At 39.1% G+C, this 20,281-nt stretch overlaps 1 protein-coding gene across 4 annotated transcripts in view; it reads left to right on the top strand.

Moving 5' to 3' along the window:
- HACE1 (HECT domain and ankyrin repeat containing E3 ubiquitin protein ligase 1) overlaps positions 1–20,281 on the top strand; it is a 126,938-nt gene that overhangs the window by 79,547 nt on the left and 27,110 nt on the right. For all 4 annotated transcript variants that reach the window (XM_056566204.1, XM_056566203.1, XM_056566201.1 and 1 more), the window contains 5 exons: positions 4,354–4,465; positions 4,550–4,647; positions 12,505–12,592; positions 12,694–12,843; positions 14,587–14,783. In XM_056566204.1, the coding sequence (XP_056422179.1) occupies positions 4,354–4,465; positions 4,550–4,647; positions 12,505–12,592; positions 12,694–12,843; positions 14,587–14,783 (645 nt within the window). The remainder of the gene's footprint in view (positions 1–4,353; positions 4,466–4,549; positions 4,648–12,504; positions 12,593–12,693; positions 12,844–14,586; positions 14,784–20,281) is intronic.

The following is a 20,281-nucleotide window of genomic DNA, read 5'->3' as shown; positions in this document are numbered from 1 at the left end:
AACAGGCCTTCGCCATGGTCAACCAAAGGAGTTGAGTGCATGCGCTCAGTGTCATATGCAGAGGTTGTCTTTAGGAAATAGATGTATAGAAATAGAGTACTGTCAGCATTGCTGCAAAGATTGAAGGGAGGAGGGGTGTTCATCCTGTCAGTGCTCAGACCATACACCACACTCTGTATTAAATTGGTCTGCATGGCTGTCGTCCCAGAAAAAAAGCCTGGAACCGGAAGCTTATTTGGTTCACATGGTGTCAAGTGTGTGTGACGTCAACTAGGTGGGGAGTACAAAGGCAAGTTGTCTTGCTTTCAGTCAAACATGATGGTGGGGGTGTCATGGTCTGGGCCTGCATGAGTGCTGCTGGCATTGGAGAGCTACAGTTCATTGAGGGAACCATGAATGGCAACATGTACTGTAAAATACTGAAGCAGAGCATGATCCCCTCCCTCCAGAGACTGGGCCACAGGCCAGTATTACATATAATGATAACCCCAAACACACCTCCAAGACAAACAATATGATGGACTGGCAAAGCATGTTTACAGACATAAAACCTATTGAGTGTCTGTGGGGAATTCTCAAATGGAATGTTGGGAAAGATCTCTAACATCCAGCAATAAAATATTCACACACATTCACACAAAATATTCAGTTATGATTTTTTCCAGAAGTACGACATATGCACCGCGTAGAAACTGAAGCCCCCAAAAGTAACAAAATGGCGTTTTTGCTTCGATTTTGTCACACAATTATTTTTTTTTCCGTTTCGCCGTGGATTTTTGGGTAAAATGACTAATGTCACTGCAAAGTAAAATTAGTGACACAAAAAATAAGCCATAATATGGATTTTTAGGTGGAAAATTTAAAGGGTTATGATTTTTAAAAGGTAAGGAGGAAAAAACAAAAATGCAAAAACTGAAAAACCCTGCGTACGGGGTTAAGGGCTTGCCCTAAATAAAATAAAGCTTTCCCCCATCAATCTGCACTTTATTCTCCATAATGAGAAGGTGAAAACAGGGTTTTAAAAATTTCTGCTAATTTTTATGAAAAAGCTAAACAATAATTCTGCATAGACAAAAGTATTGAGATGCAAAGTTCGCAAACGAAGCGTTAGAGTGATCTATTTACATTTTAGACAGGAATACAGCAGGTGTAAGAGTGTGGAGCTACTATGCAGTGGTAGAGATTAGGCACTGACCCTGCATAGCGAGAAATAAGATAGCTGCACAACCAATGTTGTAGCACCACCTAGTGGGCTTTTACTAGAAGACACGCTGTATTTCCTGAAAGTTTTAATCACCTATTAAGTTTTCACATTTGCTACAGTTTTAAATAAACAAGAACCCATTTAAGTATAGCTTTTCCATACTAACATTACAGCTGCTTGGACTTTTGTCATGCAGTGTTTTCATGAGGATATCACATATCAAATGATCACAGCACTCACACGATCAATACATCAGTATTACGTTATATTCTGTAGAGTACATTATGTAAAGCATACTTTACTGTATCATATAAATGTAACATTATTTAAAAATGCATAATAAACATAGCAAGAATTTATAAATGTTTGGCCCATTCATATTATGTTTCGGGCTCTGTCTGCAGTATGTAGTTACAGTGGGGATGAAAAGTTTGGGCACCCCAGGTAAAAATTTGTATTAATGGGCATAAAGAAGCCAAGGTAAGATGGAAAAATCTCCAAAAGGCATCAAATTACAGATTAGACATTCTTATAATATGTCAACAAAAGTTAGATTTTATTTCCATCATTTACACTTTCAAAATAACAGAAAACTAAAAAAATTGCATCTGCAAAAGTTTTGGCACCCTGCAGAATTTATAGCATGCACTGCCCCCTTTGCAAAGCTGAGACCTGCCAGTGTCATGGATTATCAATCCTCATCTGGGAAGACCAGGTGATTAAAATCTTAAAGGTTTTAAATGCCCAGACTCATCTGACCTTGCCCCAACAATCAGCACCATGGGTTCTTCTAAGCAGTTGTCTAGAAATCTGAAACTGAAAATAGTTGATGCTCACAAAGCTGGAGAAGGCTATAAGAAGATAGCAAAACGTTTTCAGATGTCAATATCCTCTGTTCGGAATGTAATTAAGAAATGGCAGTCATGAGGAACAGTGGAAGTTAAAGCAAGATCTGAAAGAGCACAAAAAATATCAGACAGATTCAAAACCCACATTTGACTGCACAGTCCCTCCAGAAAGATCTGAAAGACACTGGAGTTGTGGTACACTATTCCACTATAAAGAGATACTTGTACAAATATGGTCTTCATGGAAGAGTCATCAGAAGAAAACCTCTTCTACGTCCTCACCACAAAAATCAGCGTTTGAACTTTGCAATTGAACATATAGACAAGCCTGATGCATTTTGGAAACAAGTTCTGTGGACCGATGAGGTTAAAATTTAACTTTTTGGTCAGAATGAGCAAAGGTACATTTGGAGAAGTGGAACGGGATTTAATGAAAATAACCTCTATCCAACTGTTAAGCATGGGGGTGGATCAATCATGCTTTGGGGTTGTATTGCAGCCAGTGGCACAGGGAACATCTCACGAGTAGAAGGAAAAATGGATTCAATAAAATTTCAGCAAATTGTGGATGCTAACTTGATGCCATCTGTGAAAAAGCTGAAGTTAAAGAGAGGATGGCTTCTATAAATGGATAATGATCCTAAACACACCTCGAAATCCACGGGGGATTACATCAAGAGGCGTAAACTGAAGGTTTTGCCATGGCCTTCACAATCTCCTGACCTCAACATAATTGAAAATCTATGGATAGACCTTAAAAGAGCAGTGTGTGACAGACAGCCCAGAAATCTTAAAGAACTGGAAGACTTTTGTAAGGAAGAATGGGCAAAGATACTTCAAACAAGCTGTGATACTTGCCAAAGGGGGCAGTACAAGATATTAACTCTGCAGGGTGCCCAAACTTTTGCAGATGCCATTTTTTTGTTTTCTGTTATTTTTAAAGTTTAAATGATGGAAATAAAATCTAACTTTTGTTGACATATCATAAGAATGTCTAATCTTTAATTTGATGCCTTTTGGAGATTTTTCCATCTTTCCTTGGCTTCTTTATGCACATTAATACAACTTTCTACCTGGGGTGCCCAAACTTTTGATCCCCGCTGTATATACAGTATTTTCTGATATAAGGTATTCTGACGTGTGTCAGGAATTTACCACCAAAATCGCTATTTGTCTGCACTAGACTGGAAATAAGGATTAAAAAAAATTGTATCAAAGTAGTAGTAGTAAAAAAGTATCACTGCCACCACGAAGACAATTAAAAAAACACAAACCACATGATCTAACCACATGTATGGGATTTTCTACAGACTATTAAAAATCATTTAATCAGGTAACATGAGTCTTTTCCAGACTAAGGCAAAACTTAAGAAAGGAATATTTATTGTAAACAAACAATTGTCACAGTACATACAAAACAAATAACAGATGACAAAACAGATTATTTACACCCAGCAGATAAAATAAAAAGGGAAAATTTTGCAGAAAACCTAACTACTCACTTGGACGATAAGCAATGGAATGCACTGGCTGGTCGTGCAGTCCACAGTCAAGGAGGTTTTTGCATCATGCGCCATATGATAATGACAACTCGTTAGTCATCTGGTTCCTAACTAGTCACTGCAGTTTACCTGTGATTCGGGTCTGGCACGCTATACAACGCATATAGTAGGAATCATTCAACAGATGTGGTACTTTTTCTCTTTTCTTTTGGTTGGTCTAACAAATGCTGTTCAAACATATGCATAAAACCTTAAACTTTTAGCCCTTAACTTTTATGAGAAAAAAAAGATATATTATAGTGTATGCTTTTTGTGGCCCAGATAAATGCAATAGCTTATATTATTCAGCAGTAAAACATCCAGATATAAATCTGTCAACTGTAATCCAAAAGGCCAATGTGTATGTTACAGTATACAGCCTTGAAAGTTATTTTGGCATTCAGAATGTGACATAGATGAACAGAGCCTATCAATGCGTTTTATTGCTCAATAAGTGACATAATATTGGTTTAAATTGTCAACAATTAATAAAGTTCACACTGTATTGGGATTTATGCCAATAACAGTTTATTCGGTTCATGCTCAATCACAGCTCAGCATCCCAATCCTAATGACACATGCCTGCCATAACAGAAGACTATATTTGGATATAAATCTGAGCATGTATAACAAGGACAAAAGCCATAGGCGTTAATTTTATTTTTTGTGTGTGTAACTGAACATGTACTTTGTACTGAGTTGACTTAGCTGTATGTGCATTGAAGACATAAATCTGAATTTATTTTATCTTATTTTTCAGTCTTTTAAGGAGCGTTGCGAATGGTTTTACGAACACCTACATGCGGGGCAGCCTGACACTGATATGGTGCACAGACCTGTCAGTGAGAATGACATATTGCTGGTTCATCGAGGTATGGGTTTCTAAAGTATGAACCAATTTCATATGTAAAATGTTGGTTTTACAGAAAGTGTGATTAATCTTTTTACATCTTTAGATTCTATTTTTAGGAGTAGCTGTGAAGTGGTCTTTAAATCAAATAGTGACAAGCTCAAGCAGGGGATTGCTGTGCGGTTTCATGGGGAAGAAGGCATGGTATGTCATACTTCATAGTATATTAAGGCACATCTGTCCAGTACCTCATGATCTCCAATCATAGTATAGATCAGTATATTCTGGGCTCTATGATTTATAGTTTCCTAGAATTTGATTCATGTATTCATATATGCTGCAAGGGCTCATAGATAGAGCCTGTGATCCCACTTTCCCTCAACTACAAAGTGCAGTTGACAGCTTTTTCTATGTACAAATTCATACAAGAAAATGTGTTAAAAGTGTGTGAGCTTGGAAAATGGGCTCACCCATCCTGCTGGCATTTAAACAGTTTTTACATGAAGATATTGAATAAGAATATATAAAACAAAAAATTCCAAAGCATTGCCCTCTTTTTCATGTTGCCTGCTAATATGGTACCATAGACATAGAAACATAGAATGTGTCGGCAGAGAAGAACCATTTGGCCAATCTAGTCTGCGCAATATTCTGAATCCTATCAATAGTCCCTGGCCCTATCTCATATGAAGGATATTATGCTTATCCCATGCATGTTTAAACTCCTTCACTGTATTTGCAGTGACCACTTCTGCAGGAAGGCTATTCCATACATCCACTACTCTCTCAGTAAAGTAATACTTCCTGATGTTACTTTTAAACCTTTCGCCCCTCTTATTTAAAACTATGTCCTCTTGTGGTAGTTTTTCTTCTTTTAAATATGCTCTCCTTCTTTACCATGTTGATTCCCTTTATGTATTAAAAAGTCTCTATCATATCCCCTCTGTCTCTTCTTTCTTCCAAGCTATACAGATCTTAGATCCTGTCTGAGTTTGTTATTTAATTCCAGTGGTGGGAATTACAACCTTCGCTTATCAATAACCCTAATGTGCGAGTCAGGAGAATGTAACAGAGCCTCACTCCACAGAGCCCTCAGAGCCCTGCCTGTCCTTAGTCCAGGCCCTGCTTTTCTGCCGAAACTTCCTGTATGTTGTCTCTGCACAGAGATATACAGTGGGGATCAAAAGTTTGGGCACCCCAGGTAAAAATTTGTATTAATGTGCGTAAAGAAGCCAAGGAAAGATGGAAAAATCTCCAAAAGGCATCAAATTACAGATTAGACATTCTTATAATGTGTCAACAAAAGTTAGATTTTATTTCTATCATTTACACTTTAAAAATAACAGAAAACAAAAAAATGGTGTCTGCAAAAGTTTGGGCACCCTGCAGAGTTAATATCTTGTACTGCCCCCTTTGGCAAGTATCACAACTTGGAAACACTTTTTGTAGCCAGCCAAGAGTCTTGCAATTCTTGTTTGAGGTATCTTTGACCATTCTTCCTTACAAAAGTCTTCCAGTTCTTTGAGATTTCTGAGCTGTCTGCCACACACTGCTCTTTTCAGGAGATTGTGAAGGCCATGGCAAAACCTTCAGTTTATGCCTCTTGATGTAATCCCCTTGGATTTCGAGGTGTGTTTAGGATCATTATCCATTTGTAGAAGCCATCCTCTCTTTAACTTCAGCTTTTTCACAGATTGCAACAAGTCAGCATCCACAATTTGCTGAAATTTTATTGAATCCATTTTTCCTTCTACTCGTGAGACGTTCCCTGTGCCACTGGCTGCAATATAACCCCAAAGCATGATTGATCCGCCCCATGCTTAACAGTTGGACAGAGGTTCTTTTCATTAAATTCTGTTGTCCTTCTTCTCCATATTATAAGAATGTCTAATCTGTAATTTGATGACTTTTGGAGATTTTTCCATCTTTCCTTGTCTTCTTTATGCACATTAATAATAATTTTTACCTGGGGTGCCCAAACTTTTGATCCCCACTGTAGCTGCAGGGACTAGACAGGATTTTTTTTCACCCAAAAATATACACATTTTTTAACCAATGTATATTACAAATATACATATAGGGGGGGATTTATCAAGACATTTAGAAAGCTTTTTAAACGGCTTTTTTCTGTTTGTCATACAAAATATTGCACAATGAGTCTGTGCAATTTTTTGTGCGACAATTGCTTAAGTCTTCTTAGATTTTTACCCATTTAAAGCACTTTGTGCAGTGGGCACTGATTCACTAAGTACCGACTGTTTGCGGAATGTTCAAAATTGTCACAAAAATTGTCAATTCTAGAAGCAGACGTTTTTTTCAGGTCAAGTCAGCCCTGCCCTACATTTTCTGTGCGACTTTTGAGTCAGGGTATATGCAACTTTTCACACACAAGTCGCACATCCGCGCAGAATCTGCAACTTTTTTCGAAGTTGCATCAGCAAAATTTATCAGCCGTAAGCCGTTTGATAAATTTGGCAAATGTCTGCAACTATTACAGTAACTTTTGTGCTCTAAAATAGTTCAGAATTCACACCACTCTTTGTAAATGCCCAATTATCTCAGACTCAAATTATCTGGAGGTAGAGGCTGGGTGAGGCTGGGCCACATGCGCCCCTCACACATAATGCACCCCTGTCATGCGCCCCTCACACATAATGCCCCCGTCATGCGCCCCTCACACATAATGCCCCCGTCATGCGCCCCTCACACATAATGCTCTCCCTCACACATAATGCCTCTGTCATGCGCCCCTCACATATAATGCCACCGTCATGCGCCCCTCACATATAATGCCCCCATCCTGTGCCCCTCACATATAATGCCCCCATCCTGTGCCCCTCACATATAATGCCCCCATCATGCGCCCCTCACATATAATGCCCGGCAGATAGATATGACCCCTATCAGGTAGGGCTCCCCAGTAGGTACACCAGCCCCTATATAGATATAACCCCCTCTGATAGGGCTCCCCAGTAGGTACATCGGCCCCCATATAGATATAACCCCCATCTGGCTGGGCTCCTCAGTAGATACACAGGCCCCCATATAGATATGACCCCCATATGGTAGGGCTCCCAAGTAGGTATAGAGGCCCCAGATAGATATGATCCCCATCACTGTTGGGGGTAATGTCTTTCTGGGGGCCTGTCTACCTACTGGGGAGCCCTACCTGATGATCAAGGAAACAGTTTAGGGCCACATATGGGAAATTTCCGTACTCGGGAGAAATAGCACTTCAAATTTTAGTGGGCTTTTCTCCTTTTACCCCTTATGAAAAGAAAAATGGGGGCTACACCAGGCTTAGTGTAAAAAAAAAAAAAATGTTTACACTAACATGCTGGTGTTGCCCCATACTTTTTATTTTCACAAGCGGTAAAAGGAAAAGAAGACCCCCAAAATTTGTAACGCAATTTCTCCTGAGTACGGAAATACCCCATATATGGGCGTAAAATGCTCTGCGGGCGCACAACAAGGCTCAGGAGTGAGAGCACACCATGTACATTTGAGTCCTAAATTGGTGATTTGCACAGGGGTGGCTGATTTTACAGCGGTTCTGACATAAACAAAAAAAAATAAATACCCACATGTGACCCCATTTTGGAAACTACACCCCTCACGGAACGTAACAAGGGGTATAGTGAGCCTTAACACCCCACAGGTATTTGACGAATTTTCGTTTAAGTTGGATGGGAAAATGAAGAAGAAAAAAAAATTTTCACTAAAATGCTGGTGTTACCCTAAATTTTTCATTTTCACAAGGGAAAATAGGAAAAGGCCCCTCAAAATTTGTAGCCCCATTTCTTCTGAGTAAGAACATACCCCAAAATTTGACCGGAATTGAAGGTCACGTGTGTTTACAAAGCTCCCATTTTGGAAACTACACCCCTCACAGAATGTAATAAGGGGTGCAGTGAGCATTTACACCCCACAGATGTCTGACAGATTTTTGGAACAGTGGTCCGTGAAAATGAAAAATGTGATTTTTCATTTGCACAGCCCACTGTTCCAAAGATTTGTCAAATGCCAGTGGGGTGTAAATACTCACTGCACCACTTATTAAATTCTGTGAGGGCTGTAGTTTCCAAAATGGGGTCACATGTGGGGTGTCCACTGTTCTGGCACCACGGGGGGCTTTGTAAATGCACAAGGCCCCTGACTTCCATTCCAAACAAATTCACTCTTTAAAAGCTCAATTTTAGTAAAAATTTTTTTTTTTTTCATTTACACATCCAACTTTAAAGGAGTACTCCGATGGTAACCTATTAGGGGCGAAATGAAGCATGAATCAGTTATATAGCATTGTAATGTACTCACGTTGTCCATGTCGGCTTCTTCCCGGACTTCTCCTCGCTTTTCCATCTGGCCGGAAGCTGGGTCCTCTTATGACGCTCGACCGCGTCTTCTTCACGATCCGGCTCCATCTTCGCCCGGTGACTCATCGCTCCCATGAGTCACTGCGGGCTGTGCCGGCCTCCCAGCCCAGAGTCGGCTACTCCCCCAAAGTTAATTTATTCTGCGCATGCGCAGTACTGCGCAAATAGCGTAGTGTTAACGCTATGCTCCTATCGCTGCCTACGTTAGCCCTACACTATTTGCGTTGTGCTGCGCCTGCGTTGTACTATGTTAGCTGCGCATGAAGCTGAGAGCTGACAGGGAACAGAGCTGCGCTCGGCATTCTTGTGACACCGCTAGTGGGCACAGGGACCCCGCTAGCAGTGATGGTAGCGCTCGCGGGAGGCATTCTTGTGACAATGCTAGTGGGCACAGGGACCCCGCTAGCGGTCATGGTAGCGCTCGTGGGAGGCATTCTTGTGACACCGCTAGTCCAGGGTGCCTCCAGCTGTTGCGAAACTACAACTCCCAGCATGCCCGGACAGCCTTCGGCTGGAAGTTGTAGTTTTGCAACAGCTGGAGGCACTCTGGTTGGGAAACACTGCGCTAGTGGGCACATGGATCCCGCTAGTGGTGATGGTAGCGATGGGAGGCATTTTTGTGGCCGCAGCATATCAGTACATGTCGTGAGGGTAGAGAGGGCTGATGAGCTGGGAGGGGGAGGATGGGAGGAGATAAACACAAGGGAAGGAGCTGTGGGCGTCACTTTATTATAATTTATTATAATTTCCTGGGGGAGGAGGGGGAGAAAGCAGCAGCTAACAGGAAGCTGGCGCAGGGAGTCATGGGAAATGTAGTCTTTATGACATGGCTGCTTACTGCTACAGGTGGCAATTACAAGAGAATGGCTGGGCCAAATTTGACAAATGAGGTATCGTTGGAAAGGTCTTTGAAATAGCTATCAGATGAGGTAAACTTTTTTTTTTTTTTTTTTTTTTTTAAGTACCAGCGCTCCAGAGTACTCCTTTTACTAAAAGTCGTCAATCACCTGTGGGGTGTTAAGGCTCACTATACCACTTGTTACTACACTTGAGGGGTGTAGTTTCCAAAATAGTATGCCATGTGTTTTTTTTTGTTGTTTTTTTTAATTTATTTTTTTGCTGTGCTGGCACCATAGGGGCTTCCTAAATGCGACATGCCCACCAAAAAACATTTCAGCAAAATTTGCTTTCCAAAAGCCAAATGTGACTCCTTCTCACCTGAGCATTGTAGTTCGCCTGCAGAGCATTTTACATCCTAACAGTATTCTGAGTATTTCCATACTCAGAAGAGATAGGGTTACAAATCTTGGGGGGGGCATTTTCTCCCATTACCTTTTGTAAAAATTGTAAATTTGGGGGGAAAAACATTTTTTTTTTCATTTACACATCCGACTTTAACGAAAAGTTGTCAAACACCTGGGGGGTGTTAAGGCTCACTATACCCTTTGTTACGTACCTTGAGGGGTGTAGCTTCCAAAATAGTATGCCATGTGTTTTTTTTTTTTTTGTTGCTGTTCTGGCACGATAGGGGCTTCCTAAATGCGACATGCCCCCCAAAAACCATTTCAGCAAAATTCACTCTCCAAAATCCCATTGTCGCTCCTTCCCTTCTGAGTCCTCTACTGCGCCCGCCGAACACTTGACATACACATACCTTACTCGAGAGAAATTGGGTTATGAATTTTGGGGGGCTTTTTCTCCTATTACCGCTTGCAAACATTTTAAAACTGGATCTACAAGAACATGCCAGTGTAATTTTCTCCTTCAATTTGCTTCTATTCCTGTGAAACACCTAAAGGGTTAACAAACCTTTTGAATGTAATTTTGAATACTTTGAGGGGTGCAGTTTTTATAATGGGGTATTTCTAATAAGAAGGCCCCTAAAATCAACTTCAAAACTGAACTGGTCCCTGAAAAATTTCAATTTTTAAAATTTTTGGAAAAATTGGAAAATTGCTGCTATATAAGCCCTGATGTCTTCCAAAAGTAAAAACATGTCACCTTTATGATGCCAACATAAAATAGACATATTGTATATGTGAATCAATATAGAATTTATTTGGAATGTACATTTTCCTTATAAGCAGAGAGCTTCAAAGTAAAAAAAAATTCAAAATTAAAAAAAAAATTTCATCAAATTTTTGAATTTTTCACCCAGAAAGTATCGACAAAATTTTACCACTAATATAAAGTAGAATATTTCACGAAAAAACAATCTCTGAATCAGAAGGAAATGTAAAAGCATCCCAGAGTTATTAGTGCTTAAAGTGACAGTGGTCAAATGTGCAAAAAATGGCCGTGTCCTACACTGAAAATTGGCTGGGTCCTTAAGGGGTTAAGGGGTTAATCTTAAGGGTGACAGGTGTGAGTACAAAGTTATATCATAGTTAAATCTGGGACATATTTAAGATACCCAAAGGAAACGTTGACTTATGGAAACATTAGGTTACTGCTATAACATTGGCTCGGTTTTACCAGTCTGCCTGAGTGAGGACAATCTATTTTTTTTTTTTTCTCAATCGTAACCAATCAGAGTTCAGCTTTCATTTTGAAAACTGAGCTGTAATTAGGAAAACTGTCCTCAGGCAGTTTGATAAATCTTGGCTTTATTCAATACAATCTGTTGTATCGTAACACTCAGGCTGTGAAGTGAATTTCTGATAAGTTGGTAGCCCTAAAATATATTGATCCATAAATGTGTGACAAGTAAAAGCTAATGGAGCTTTCTGTGAACTTCATATCACAATAACTTTAGGGCACCCCTTTGGGGGTTTCCCCTAAACTAGGTCCCTCCCAACTAAAATGTAACTTTTATTAATATCAATTAAAATTGAGTATAAACTAATAAGGAGCAATTAGCAGATTGCCCACTAGATGTCAGGACCACACAGTGATTAAAAACACAGCTCCAGTCTTCCTATAGTGTAACTGACAACGGCACTTGTCCTACCGGGTGCACTATAATAGTCTGGCCCCTCCACTTTTTAGTGCTATTATTGGTTGTGAGTAAGGAGACTGTAGTGCTGCTATTTAAAAACGTTCATAGCCTATGTCTATAACGTTTCACTGGAACCCCAGCTTCATCAGAAAGGTCTATGTGGCTAAAAACTGCAACCACCAGTCCATACAAGTGAAAAGTTGGTAGTAGTAATGGCCACAGTTATCACAAAACTATAAAGAAATCTTCCAGGGACTATGATTTGTATGTAATTCTTCTCAGGCTGGAATAAAAATAAAAAAATTAAATAAAAAACCTATACTTATCTTCCTGATCTTCTGCCGCCAATCTAATGGTGTCAGTCCCCTCTGTCAGCACTTTCTTGTGTTATTGTTGACACACATTTGACTGCTGGCTGAGGCTAGACACTGCTGCTGTGAGAGAGGCCATTTCCTTGTACTGACACAGACAACAGGAAGAGCTGACATTGGGGACTGGCACTGTGAGAAAGAAGTTGATGAGAGATTGGGAAAGCTATATAGGAAGCTCTTTTTTTTTTTTTTTTTTTTTAAACCTTGATAGCAGAATTATATAGGAAAAATTGCCCTGGAATTCCCCCCTTAACAAAAACTACACCTACCACCTTCTTCCATGATTGCACATTTTTAAGGCTACCACTTTATCATATAAAAAAAAAAATTATCTTTTTTATATTGTAAAATTAATATTACTTGTATAAATTTGTCTTAGGGTCAAGGAGTTGTACGGGAATGGTTTGATATTCTGTCTTCTGAAATCATCAATCCTGACTATGCACTATTCACACAATCTGCAGACGGTAGGTTACTGAGAAATCGGTGTGGTCACATTAACATAAACAGAAAAGCTTTTTATATTTGCATCTTATTTCTCTTTTTTTTTGTTTGTATTTTTAAATAGGAACAACATTCCAGCCAAATAGTAACTCTTCTGTCAATCCAGACCATTTGAACTATTTTCGCTTTGCTGGTGAGATCCTGGGACTTGCACTTTATCACAGACAGCTGGTCAACATTTACTTCACCCGGTCATTTTATAAGCACATCCTTGGTATGGATTCACACAATTCTACTTTTCTTGATGTTAGAAATTGGTGCTGAGCTATCTGTATATACATATTTTGCTGTAGAAATATAGCTTTTTTTGAAGGGTGTTTCCTATTAACATTGTGTAACTTTCATGTAGCACAAATTTTATTGAAAAATCCATCCTTTTTTACATTGTTAGGCTCCCCATGGGCTATTCCCATATCCAGTGTTTTTTAGGCATTTTAACAGGATTTGCTATAAATAACTGATAGATGCGTGTTCCACATCTGGGACCCACCCCTAGGCAATCAGGATGCCAAAAACAATACTAAGAAGTCTGTCGCTCTGGGTCATGCATAACTGAGGCACACTGTGAACTGGTTTAGTTATAAATATACAGATAATTGCCCACAATTCCTGTATTTTGTCCCAGCCAATGACGCATAGGCAATAGCTGCAAGACAGCATTTTTCCCCCCCAAAACATGCACATTTTTTAACCAATGTATATTACAAATATGCGGTATATATAATGTTATCTACATTATATAAAAAGTTTTTGCAAATGACAGGTATGCGTTACACATTCCATTCATGTCTATGGGAGCGCCTAAGATGCCCAAGTGCGGTACTTGGGTCTTTTCGGAGCTTCTTACTGAGAGACTGGTCCCCTTTTAGAGAATATTGTGGTGTTTTTCACAAAAATTTTCCACTATATAAAGTACAATATGTTACGAAGAAAAAACATTCTCAGAATTGCGTCACACTGCAAAAGCATTCCAAAGTTGTTACAACTTAAAGACCCATGCTAGATAAAAAGAATGGGGCTTGGCCATGAAGGTAAAAACAGGCGGTTTCCTTTTAGGAGTACTTTGGGATACAAAGTTTTTAAATTCTGGAGTACCGCTTTAAGGGGTTAAAACTATATTCTGCCATGTAAGAGGAAAGGCTGCAGTCTAGTTTTGATTGACGGGTCACATCCTGGAAAGGAGCAATGATGATACCGGTAGTTATATAAAAGGGTTCAACATTTTTAAATAAAGTTTATTGCAAAGTTATTTTAATTTCATTCTATTTGTTTAATGCCATAATATAAAAACCCTTTAGACAAGCTGTACAAGGCATGTAGACACTGTGTGCCTATTTCTTTATTTCTACTATTTTACTCTACATAAGAAAGAATGTCTGTAAATGGCAATTTAGTATGTTCTTTTTGTTGTAAAAATGTGATTTAATAATTTCTATTTTTGTACTGTATTTGAAAGAAAATTCTGGAAAAAGTTCCATAGTGTAAGGCGGGGTTTAAACCATCATGTCTTCACTGCATTTCATAGTCAGTTGTGCAGAAATTTGCACCAAATTACAGCCATAAAATGTCAGGAAGGCAATGATAAAATATTGTTACTGAGCAAAGTCCTCTTGTTTACCAAAAAATAACAAAATTCACACAAGCAAAGTCATTTGTAATTGGTTCAACACAAACACATGTAAAGTACAATATTCTGTTTTTGTGTATTCATTGCTGTTTATAGGAAGGTGGCTGGTACCAATATTATGCATAGACAGATAATAGAAAACTAAGCACAACCAGCCATTAAGTTGTATGTGAATTATTCCTGAGTAAACAAAGCAGTCAGCCCTTATTTTAGTTAACTGCAGTACGTTAAGTCAACTGAAGAGGGCAGCCTTGTACTGTAAATGCACAGACTAGGGAATTGTATGGGAAGAAATCGCCTCCTAAATATCTGCATGCTTTAATACTGCAGGTATCCCAGTAAATTATCAGGACGTGGCCTCCATTGACCCAGAATACGCAAAGAACTTGCAGTGGATTTTAGATAATGATATTAGTGACCTGGGACTGGAACTTACTTTCTCCGTGGAGACTGATGTGTTTGGAGCCATGGAAGAAGTGCCCTTAAAACCAGGAGGGGCAAGCATAGTTGTTACACAGGAGAACAAGGTGAGTGATGAGATCAGAGTCAAGATGTGCTTGTAAACTGTCTCTGGAAAGATACACTTCACGCTCTGATATCGGTCCGAAATTACTGTATCTATCCCACTAGGGTATGATATCTGGACGGAAAATTCCATTCCTTTTAGGAGCCTCTCTGCTGCCATTAGTCAGTGACATTACTAATCCATCATATTATTAACAGTGCTAAACTGTTTCATTCATTGGAATTCCCTCAACATGAGCTGTGAGGTTGCAGGCTTTTGGCTCAACTGAGAAGTAACTGGCAGAGAAGTTGCAACAGATAACAGCCCATCAAGATGAGTTCCGCTGTTCCAATAAATTATACATTAATGCCGTGCACGATGTCGAGTGGTGGCACTCCATATTACTGGAAGCTCTGATGTTATTTTGGGTGCCGCGTTTCCCCCTATTAATATTTCTATTTAATCAGCAGCATGTTATCCCAACAGCATAGCACTGACGGAAAATTCTGACAATGTTCCATTTATTAGCTGCGTTTAGCAGAAGTAATATGCATTCTGTGTCGTGGTGCTTATATCCATCATTTGTCATAAAGCGTCAGCGCAGAAAAATGTTTAGATTCTGGTCCGTGCCACAATTTTAATTATGAACATCCATTTTCCTATGACAAATACACAGATTGACTTCAAGGGAGAACCCAGCCTTATGTTTCAGTAAATGTCTTCACTTTTTGTCTTGGGGGGGAAGCAGAACAATGATAAATGATTGAAGACTTGGGTGATTTAGGGCTGAAGGCTAGGTAATGGTGTGTATGCTATTTTTCTTTCATGTGTACAAATGCTGGGAAATTCACTGCTATAAATGATGTGTCATATATAAATAAAGCATTGGTTGTGTTAAGGAACATTTAGATCACCTTGCTATAAGACAAAGTGATAATTGCATTGTCTGACACAGACTAAAGAAATCGTGACGGTTACAGGTCAGGCTGGAGTTGTTCTGGGAAGAGAATGTAATGAATGTTTAACCATATACTCAATCTTTATATACAAATATACATATGGAAAATAGATTTTAAAGCGTGTTGCTCACCAGTTTCCCTTCATTCCTTTATTTATTTATTTTACTCACCCTACTTTTTTTTATACTTACAACGCTGCTTCTGTCCTTGTAATCCTATTTTAATGGCCCAGCTTATAATGGAAGGACATTAGAGTAATGATTTGAAATGTTCTTCATGGAAACTATTAACCCAGACAACAGCAGCACTACACAAATGAATGGAAATGTAATGTAATGTGTGTCGATAGATTATATCTTTTTCAGTTTCTAGGGGAACCAAGGAATATAATTTTTTTAATTCTTTTTTTGTTATACTATATTTTTGCATTTGTTTACAGCTTATAATATCTTTAAAAAGTATTTCTAAGATATTTGATTTAGAAACCTTTCTACTTTACTAGTCTGCATTGATTTCTTAGCTTCTTATACTATCAGCCTTGACATTCACTTTGCACTTTTATGATCGCCACCTACATTCTCCTCTTGCAAGTCTCCGGGAAAGACTTCTGCTGTTCAGCAATAGTTTTGTTTGCTGGCCTGGTTGGTGCAGTCCTTTTTTTACACCAAGGATCTTGGTACAGCACATTTCATTATCTGATATGCCTTCCAATACAGCATACACGTGAGAATTGTAAATGGCTACCAGAAAGGGAACAACAAATATTGTAATCATGGTCTTCAGTTTAAGAATATGTTCTATTGAGTGGATGGATGGGTAGATAGACCCATGCACACACCATAAACCTTGCTATCACTGTAAATACAGTAAGTGCACTAAAGTAAGTCTGAAGGAAATTAGATCACACAGCACATAAGTACATGCTTTATTCCAAGGATATCATTTTGAGATGAGTCTTCAGTTTTAATTGCTATGCTGATTCGGGTTTAGACAGCCGTTCAATTAACTATGAATGTGGAAACGCGCTTTGTATCCTTGGTGCACTCATTTTCCAGTTAATAGCGCTTCTGATAAAGCAATTGATAAAAACAAATCTCGTTGAAATAGATGCTGTGTTCCGTACCTGCTTGAATTCGCACTGTAAACATCTTTGCTGCATGTTTTTCTTTAGTCTGTAGAGTGCTGACCTCTTAACAATTGCTGGAGGGTAGCTCCGGCAATTTCTTTTTACCTTGTGAAATGCTCGCATCTGCAAGACACAAACGTTGTAGAGAAAAGCGCAGCAAAAAAAAAAACTGGGATTTCTTTAGGTAAGGTATTGTGAACGCTGGTACATATATGCTAGTGTAGCAAGATGTCTAGTGTCAGGCTTTATTTAGCAGGATTTAAGATCTCCTGCAGTCTAGGTCCTTTGTAATGATGAATGTTGATTCTGTTCTGTGGGTAAGAACTATTTGGTAAATCCTTTCAGTATTGTTACAGCTTTTATTGTAAAAAGCTTAGAATTCTGGAACAAATAACCTCTGTGTTAAATAAGCACTACAAGCACTTACTGTCCTGTTCTGTCTGGCAAAGCAAATTATCCAAAATATTTGCTTTTTTTTGTCTCACCATCCAGTATCAGTAGATGTGAAACTTGTTACTTTAATAATTTGTATGCAATAGAGAACCTTTTAGTAGTTCACCAACCAAAGATGGTCATAACCCAGAGCAGGTTGGTTTTTAAATTCATGACTGTTTGGACTGTGTCAGAAGTCTTTTAGACAAGTTTTACATTTTTTTAGTAATTTCAAGGTTTAATATTCTTAAAATATCTATATCTGTTGCTTTTTATTACATGACCAAAACATAATGTCAAAACTGCTCTTTATGTTTCAATCTTAACATAAGAGGCTGTACTTATCCCCCCCCCCCCCCCTCTCCATCGGATAAACTGCAATGTAGAGGTTTATCAATTGTAGTTGTAGTTTTGCAACAGCTGGGGGTACAATCTTTGTAAAACTCTGTTTTAGAGCTTGCATTCTTCAGCTGTGTGCCTCCAGCTCTTGCAAAATTACAGACAAAGGATGTGTGGGCATACTGGGAGTTGTAGTTTTGCAACAGCTAAAGGCAACACTTCTCTAACACAGTGCTTTACAAACACTGCAGCTCCAGCTGTTGCAAAACTACAACTCCCAGCATGCTTGAACAGCCAAAGATTTCTCTTACTCCTGAATAGAGAAAAACAAAGGCACTCCTTGTGGAGTATCGCTTGCAACAAGGATACAGAGGAGGGGGAGGGTAAATCACCGCTTAACAAAGGAGGTTGTGTAACAACATACACAACAATGGTAATCGTATATGGATTAAACTTGCCAACTGCAGCCTTCCTGGAACTTGAGATGACTGAGTGGGTAGGACTTCGTGGGTGCAGGAATTCCGGTGCTGATCAAGGCAAGGAGTCACGGAGGTAGTAGTACCAACCATACGGTTTATTAACAACAATGTTACTCATTTCGATGTGCATGCGCAGCTTCATCAGGCAGTGAAGCTGAGGCAGTGCACATGCACAGCGAAATGCTTTGCATTGTTGTTAATAAACCTCATGGTTGGTACTATTAATTCCATGGCTCCTTGGCTTGATCAGCACCGGAATTCCTGCACCCACGAAGTCCTACCCACTCTCTCTGACTTCTGAATGACAAAGAAGCTGATCAGTCATTTAGGAGTCTGTGAAAGCTGAATGACACACATAGTGACAGCTATGTTGATTAGCATCCAGCTTTACTAGGAACAGATAGAAAATGTATGCATAAACTACTGTGCTTGTATCACTAAAATCCTTGCACTAATTTAGAAAGATCTATTTTTATATTTACGCATTTAATATTGTTATAAACTCACCATCATTTCTCAGGAATACTGCAGGTAGGCAAACTCCAATAATCTTCTCTGTGTAACATGTACATCATAAAACCAGAGAGAAAAGGGTTACAGAGTGCAGTGATTTGCAGACTGCCAGGCTGCTCCCAGACTCAGAGCAGATAAGTCATCCACAGTGAGGGAGAGGCCCCCTCCACAATGCAAGATAACAAAGCAAGTGAGCAACATATAAATGCTATTTGTTAGGGTACGTTCACACTGCAGAATCTCAGAAGATTGTCAGGCGGCCGCTGAAGATACTTCGGCGGTAGGACTGCGGGGCACTGCGCTTTCACCATTGACGGCTATGTAGTACTCGCGGAATCCCGCTTAAAAAATTTACATGTTCTTTCTTTGTGCAGAACAATTTCAGAGGCGGTATTGTCCGCCGCTGAATTTCCGCAGTGTGAACGGGTCTCACGGAAGACCCATTCACACTGATGTTACAATTCACAGCGCTGAATTTTACTTGTGGAATTCTGCTCTCAGAATTCCGTGGGAATTCCGCAGTGGCATTTTAATGATTTTTTTTTTTTCTAGAGACCACAGAAAAATAAAGCTAAACAGGAACCAAAAAAAAAATAAATAGTGCAGTTTTATAGGGAGAGACAGTGTTTATTTAAGCTTGCATCTTTATGGTCTATTTAAACGTACAGTATTCTGCGCAGATTTGATGCGCAGGATTTCAAGCTGTGTTCAGTCATTCAGTTTACACTGAAATCTGCAGCAGAAAATCCTGCGCATCAAGTCTGCGCAGAAAACTGTATGTGTAAATAGACCCTAAAGATGCTAGCTTAAATGAACACTGTCTCTCCCTATAAAACTGCACTTTTTTTTTTTTTTTTTGGGTTCCTGTTTAGCTTTATTTTTCTGTGGTCTCTAGAAAAAAAAATCATTAAAATGCCACTTAAAACAATGCTAAAAAGCCGTTCTTTATTTTATTCTATCTCTATATAGGAAATGGGAGAATAGCTTCACAGCTTCTTCAGTTTCCTTAGTAAAGGAGTTAGTTGCTTTTTTGTATGTAGTTCCTGATTAATAATTAAAGAGGAAAGTGAAATAAAACTACAGCTGTAAGATATTCTGAACCTGGAATATCTGTGCTGTGACCATGTTTTCTGCATTAATCATTATTAAGGTGGTGGATGGCAGGGCCAGATAAAGGTTTTTGTAGGTCCCTAGGTGGTGGACCCTTCCCCAGTGGCAGTGTCATATAATCTCATTTAGTCTTTACTTAGAGGACCTGTTTGCTCTCCTGTCTTGGTGTTACCATTACCCTTGTAAATAGTGTGCATCCTTACAAAGTCAATTGTCATCACTGGTTAGCAAGACTATGCAAAAAAACTGTGGTATCCATTACCCATAGAGTAATATGGTATTCATTTTACTGATACAGAACTTGTTTATGACATATCTAACAGAGATGACACCATCGTGATGGAAAAATCGTTCATCACTAAATTGCTCCTTGATCGTACGGCAGTGTTCTTACGCAAAATTGTGAGTCCACTCCCTTGGATGAAAAGGTACCTTTTTTTTGCCGTATTTTACTGATGGCATCACACAGGACTTATGGTAGTGCCCACCTTTTCTTTTCCAGACAATACTCTTCTAGATATCCCAAACAGTCTGAAAGAGACTTCATCGGAAAAAAAAAATC

This window comes from Hyla sarda, chromosome 3, assembly GCF_029499605.1.
Source record: "Hyla sarda isolate aHylSar1 chromosome 3, aHylSar1.hap1, whole genome shotgun sequence".
In the NCBI taxonomy this organism is placed as follows: domain Eukaryota; kingdom Metazoa; phylum Chordata; class Amphibia; order Anura; family Hylidae; genus Hyla; species Hyla sarda.
The sequence above is the reverse complement of the archived record's forward strand: the minus strand, read 5'-3'. Positions and strand labels throughout refer to the sequence as shown.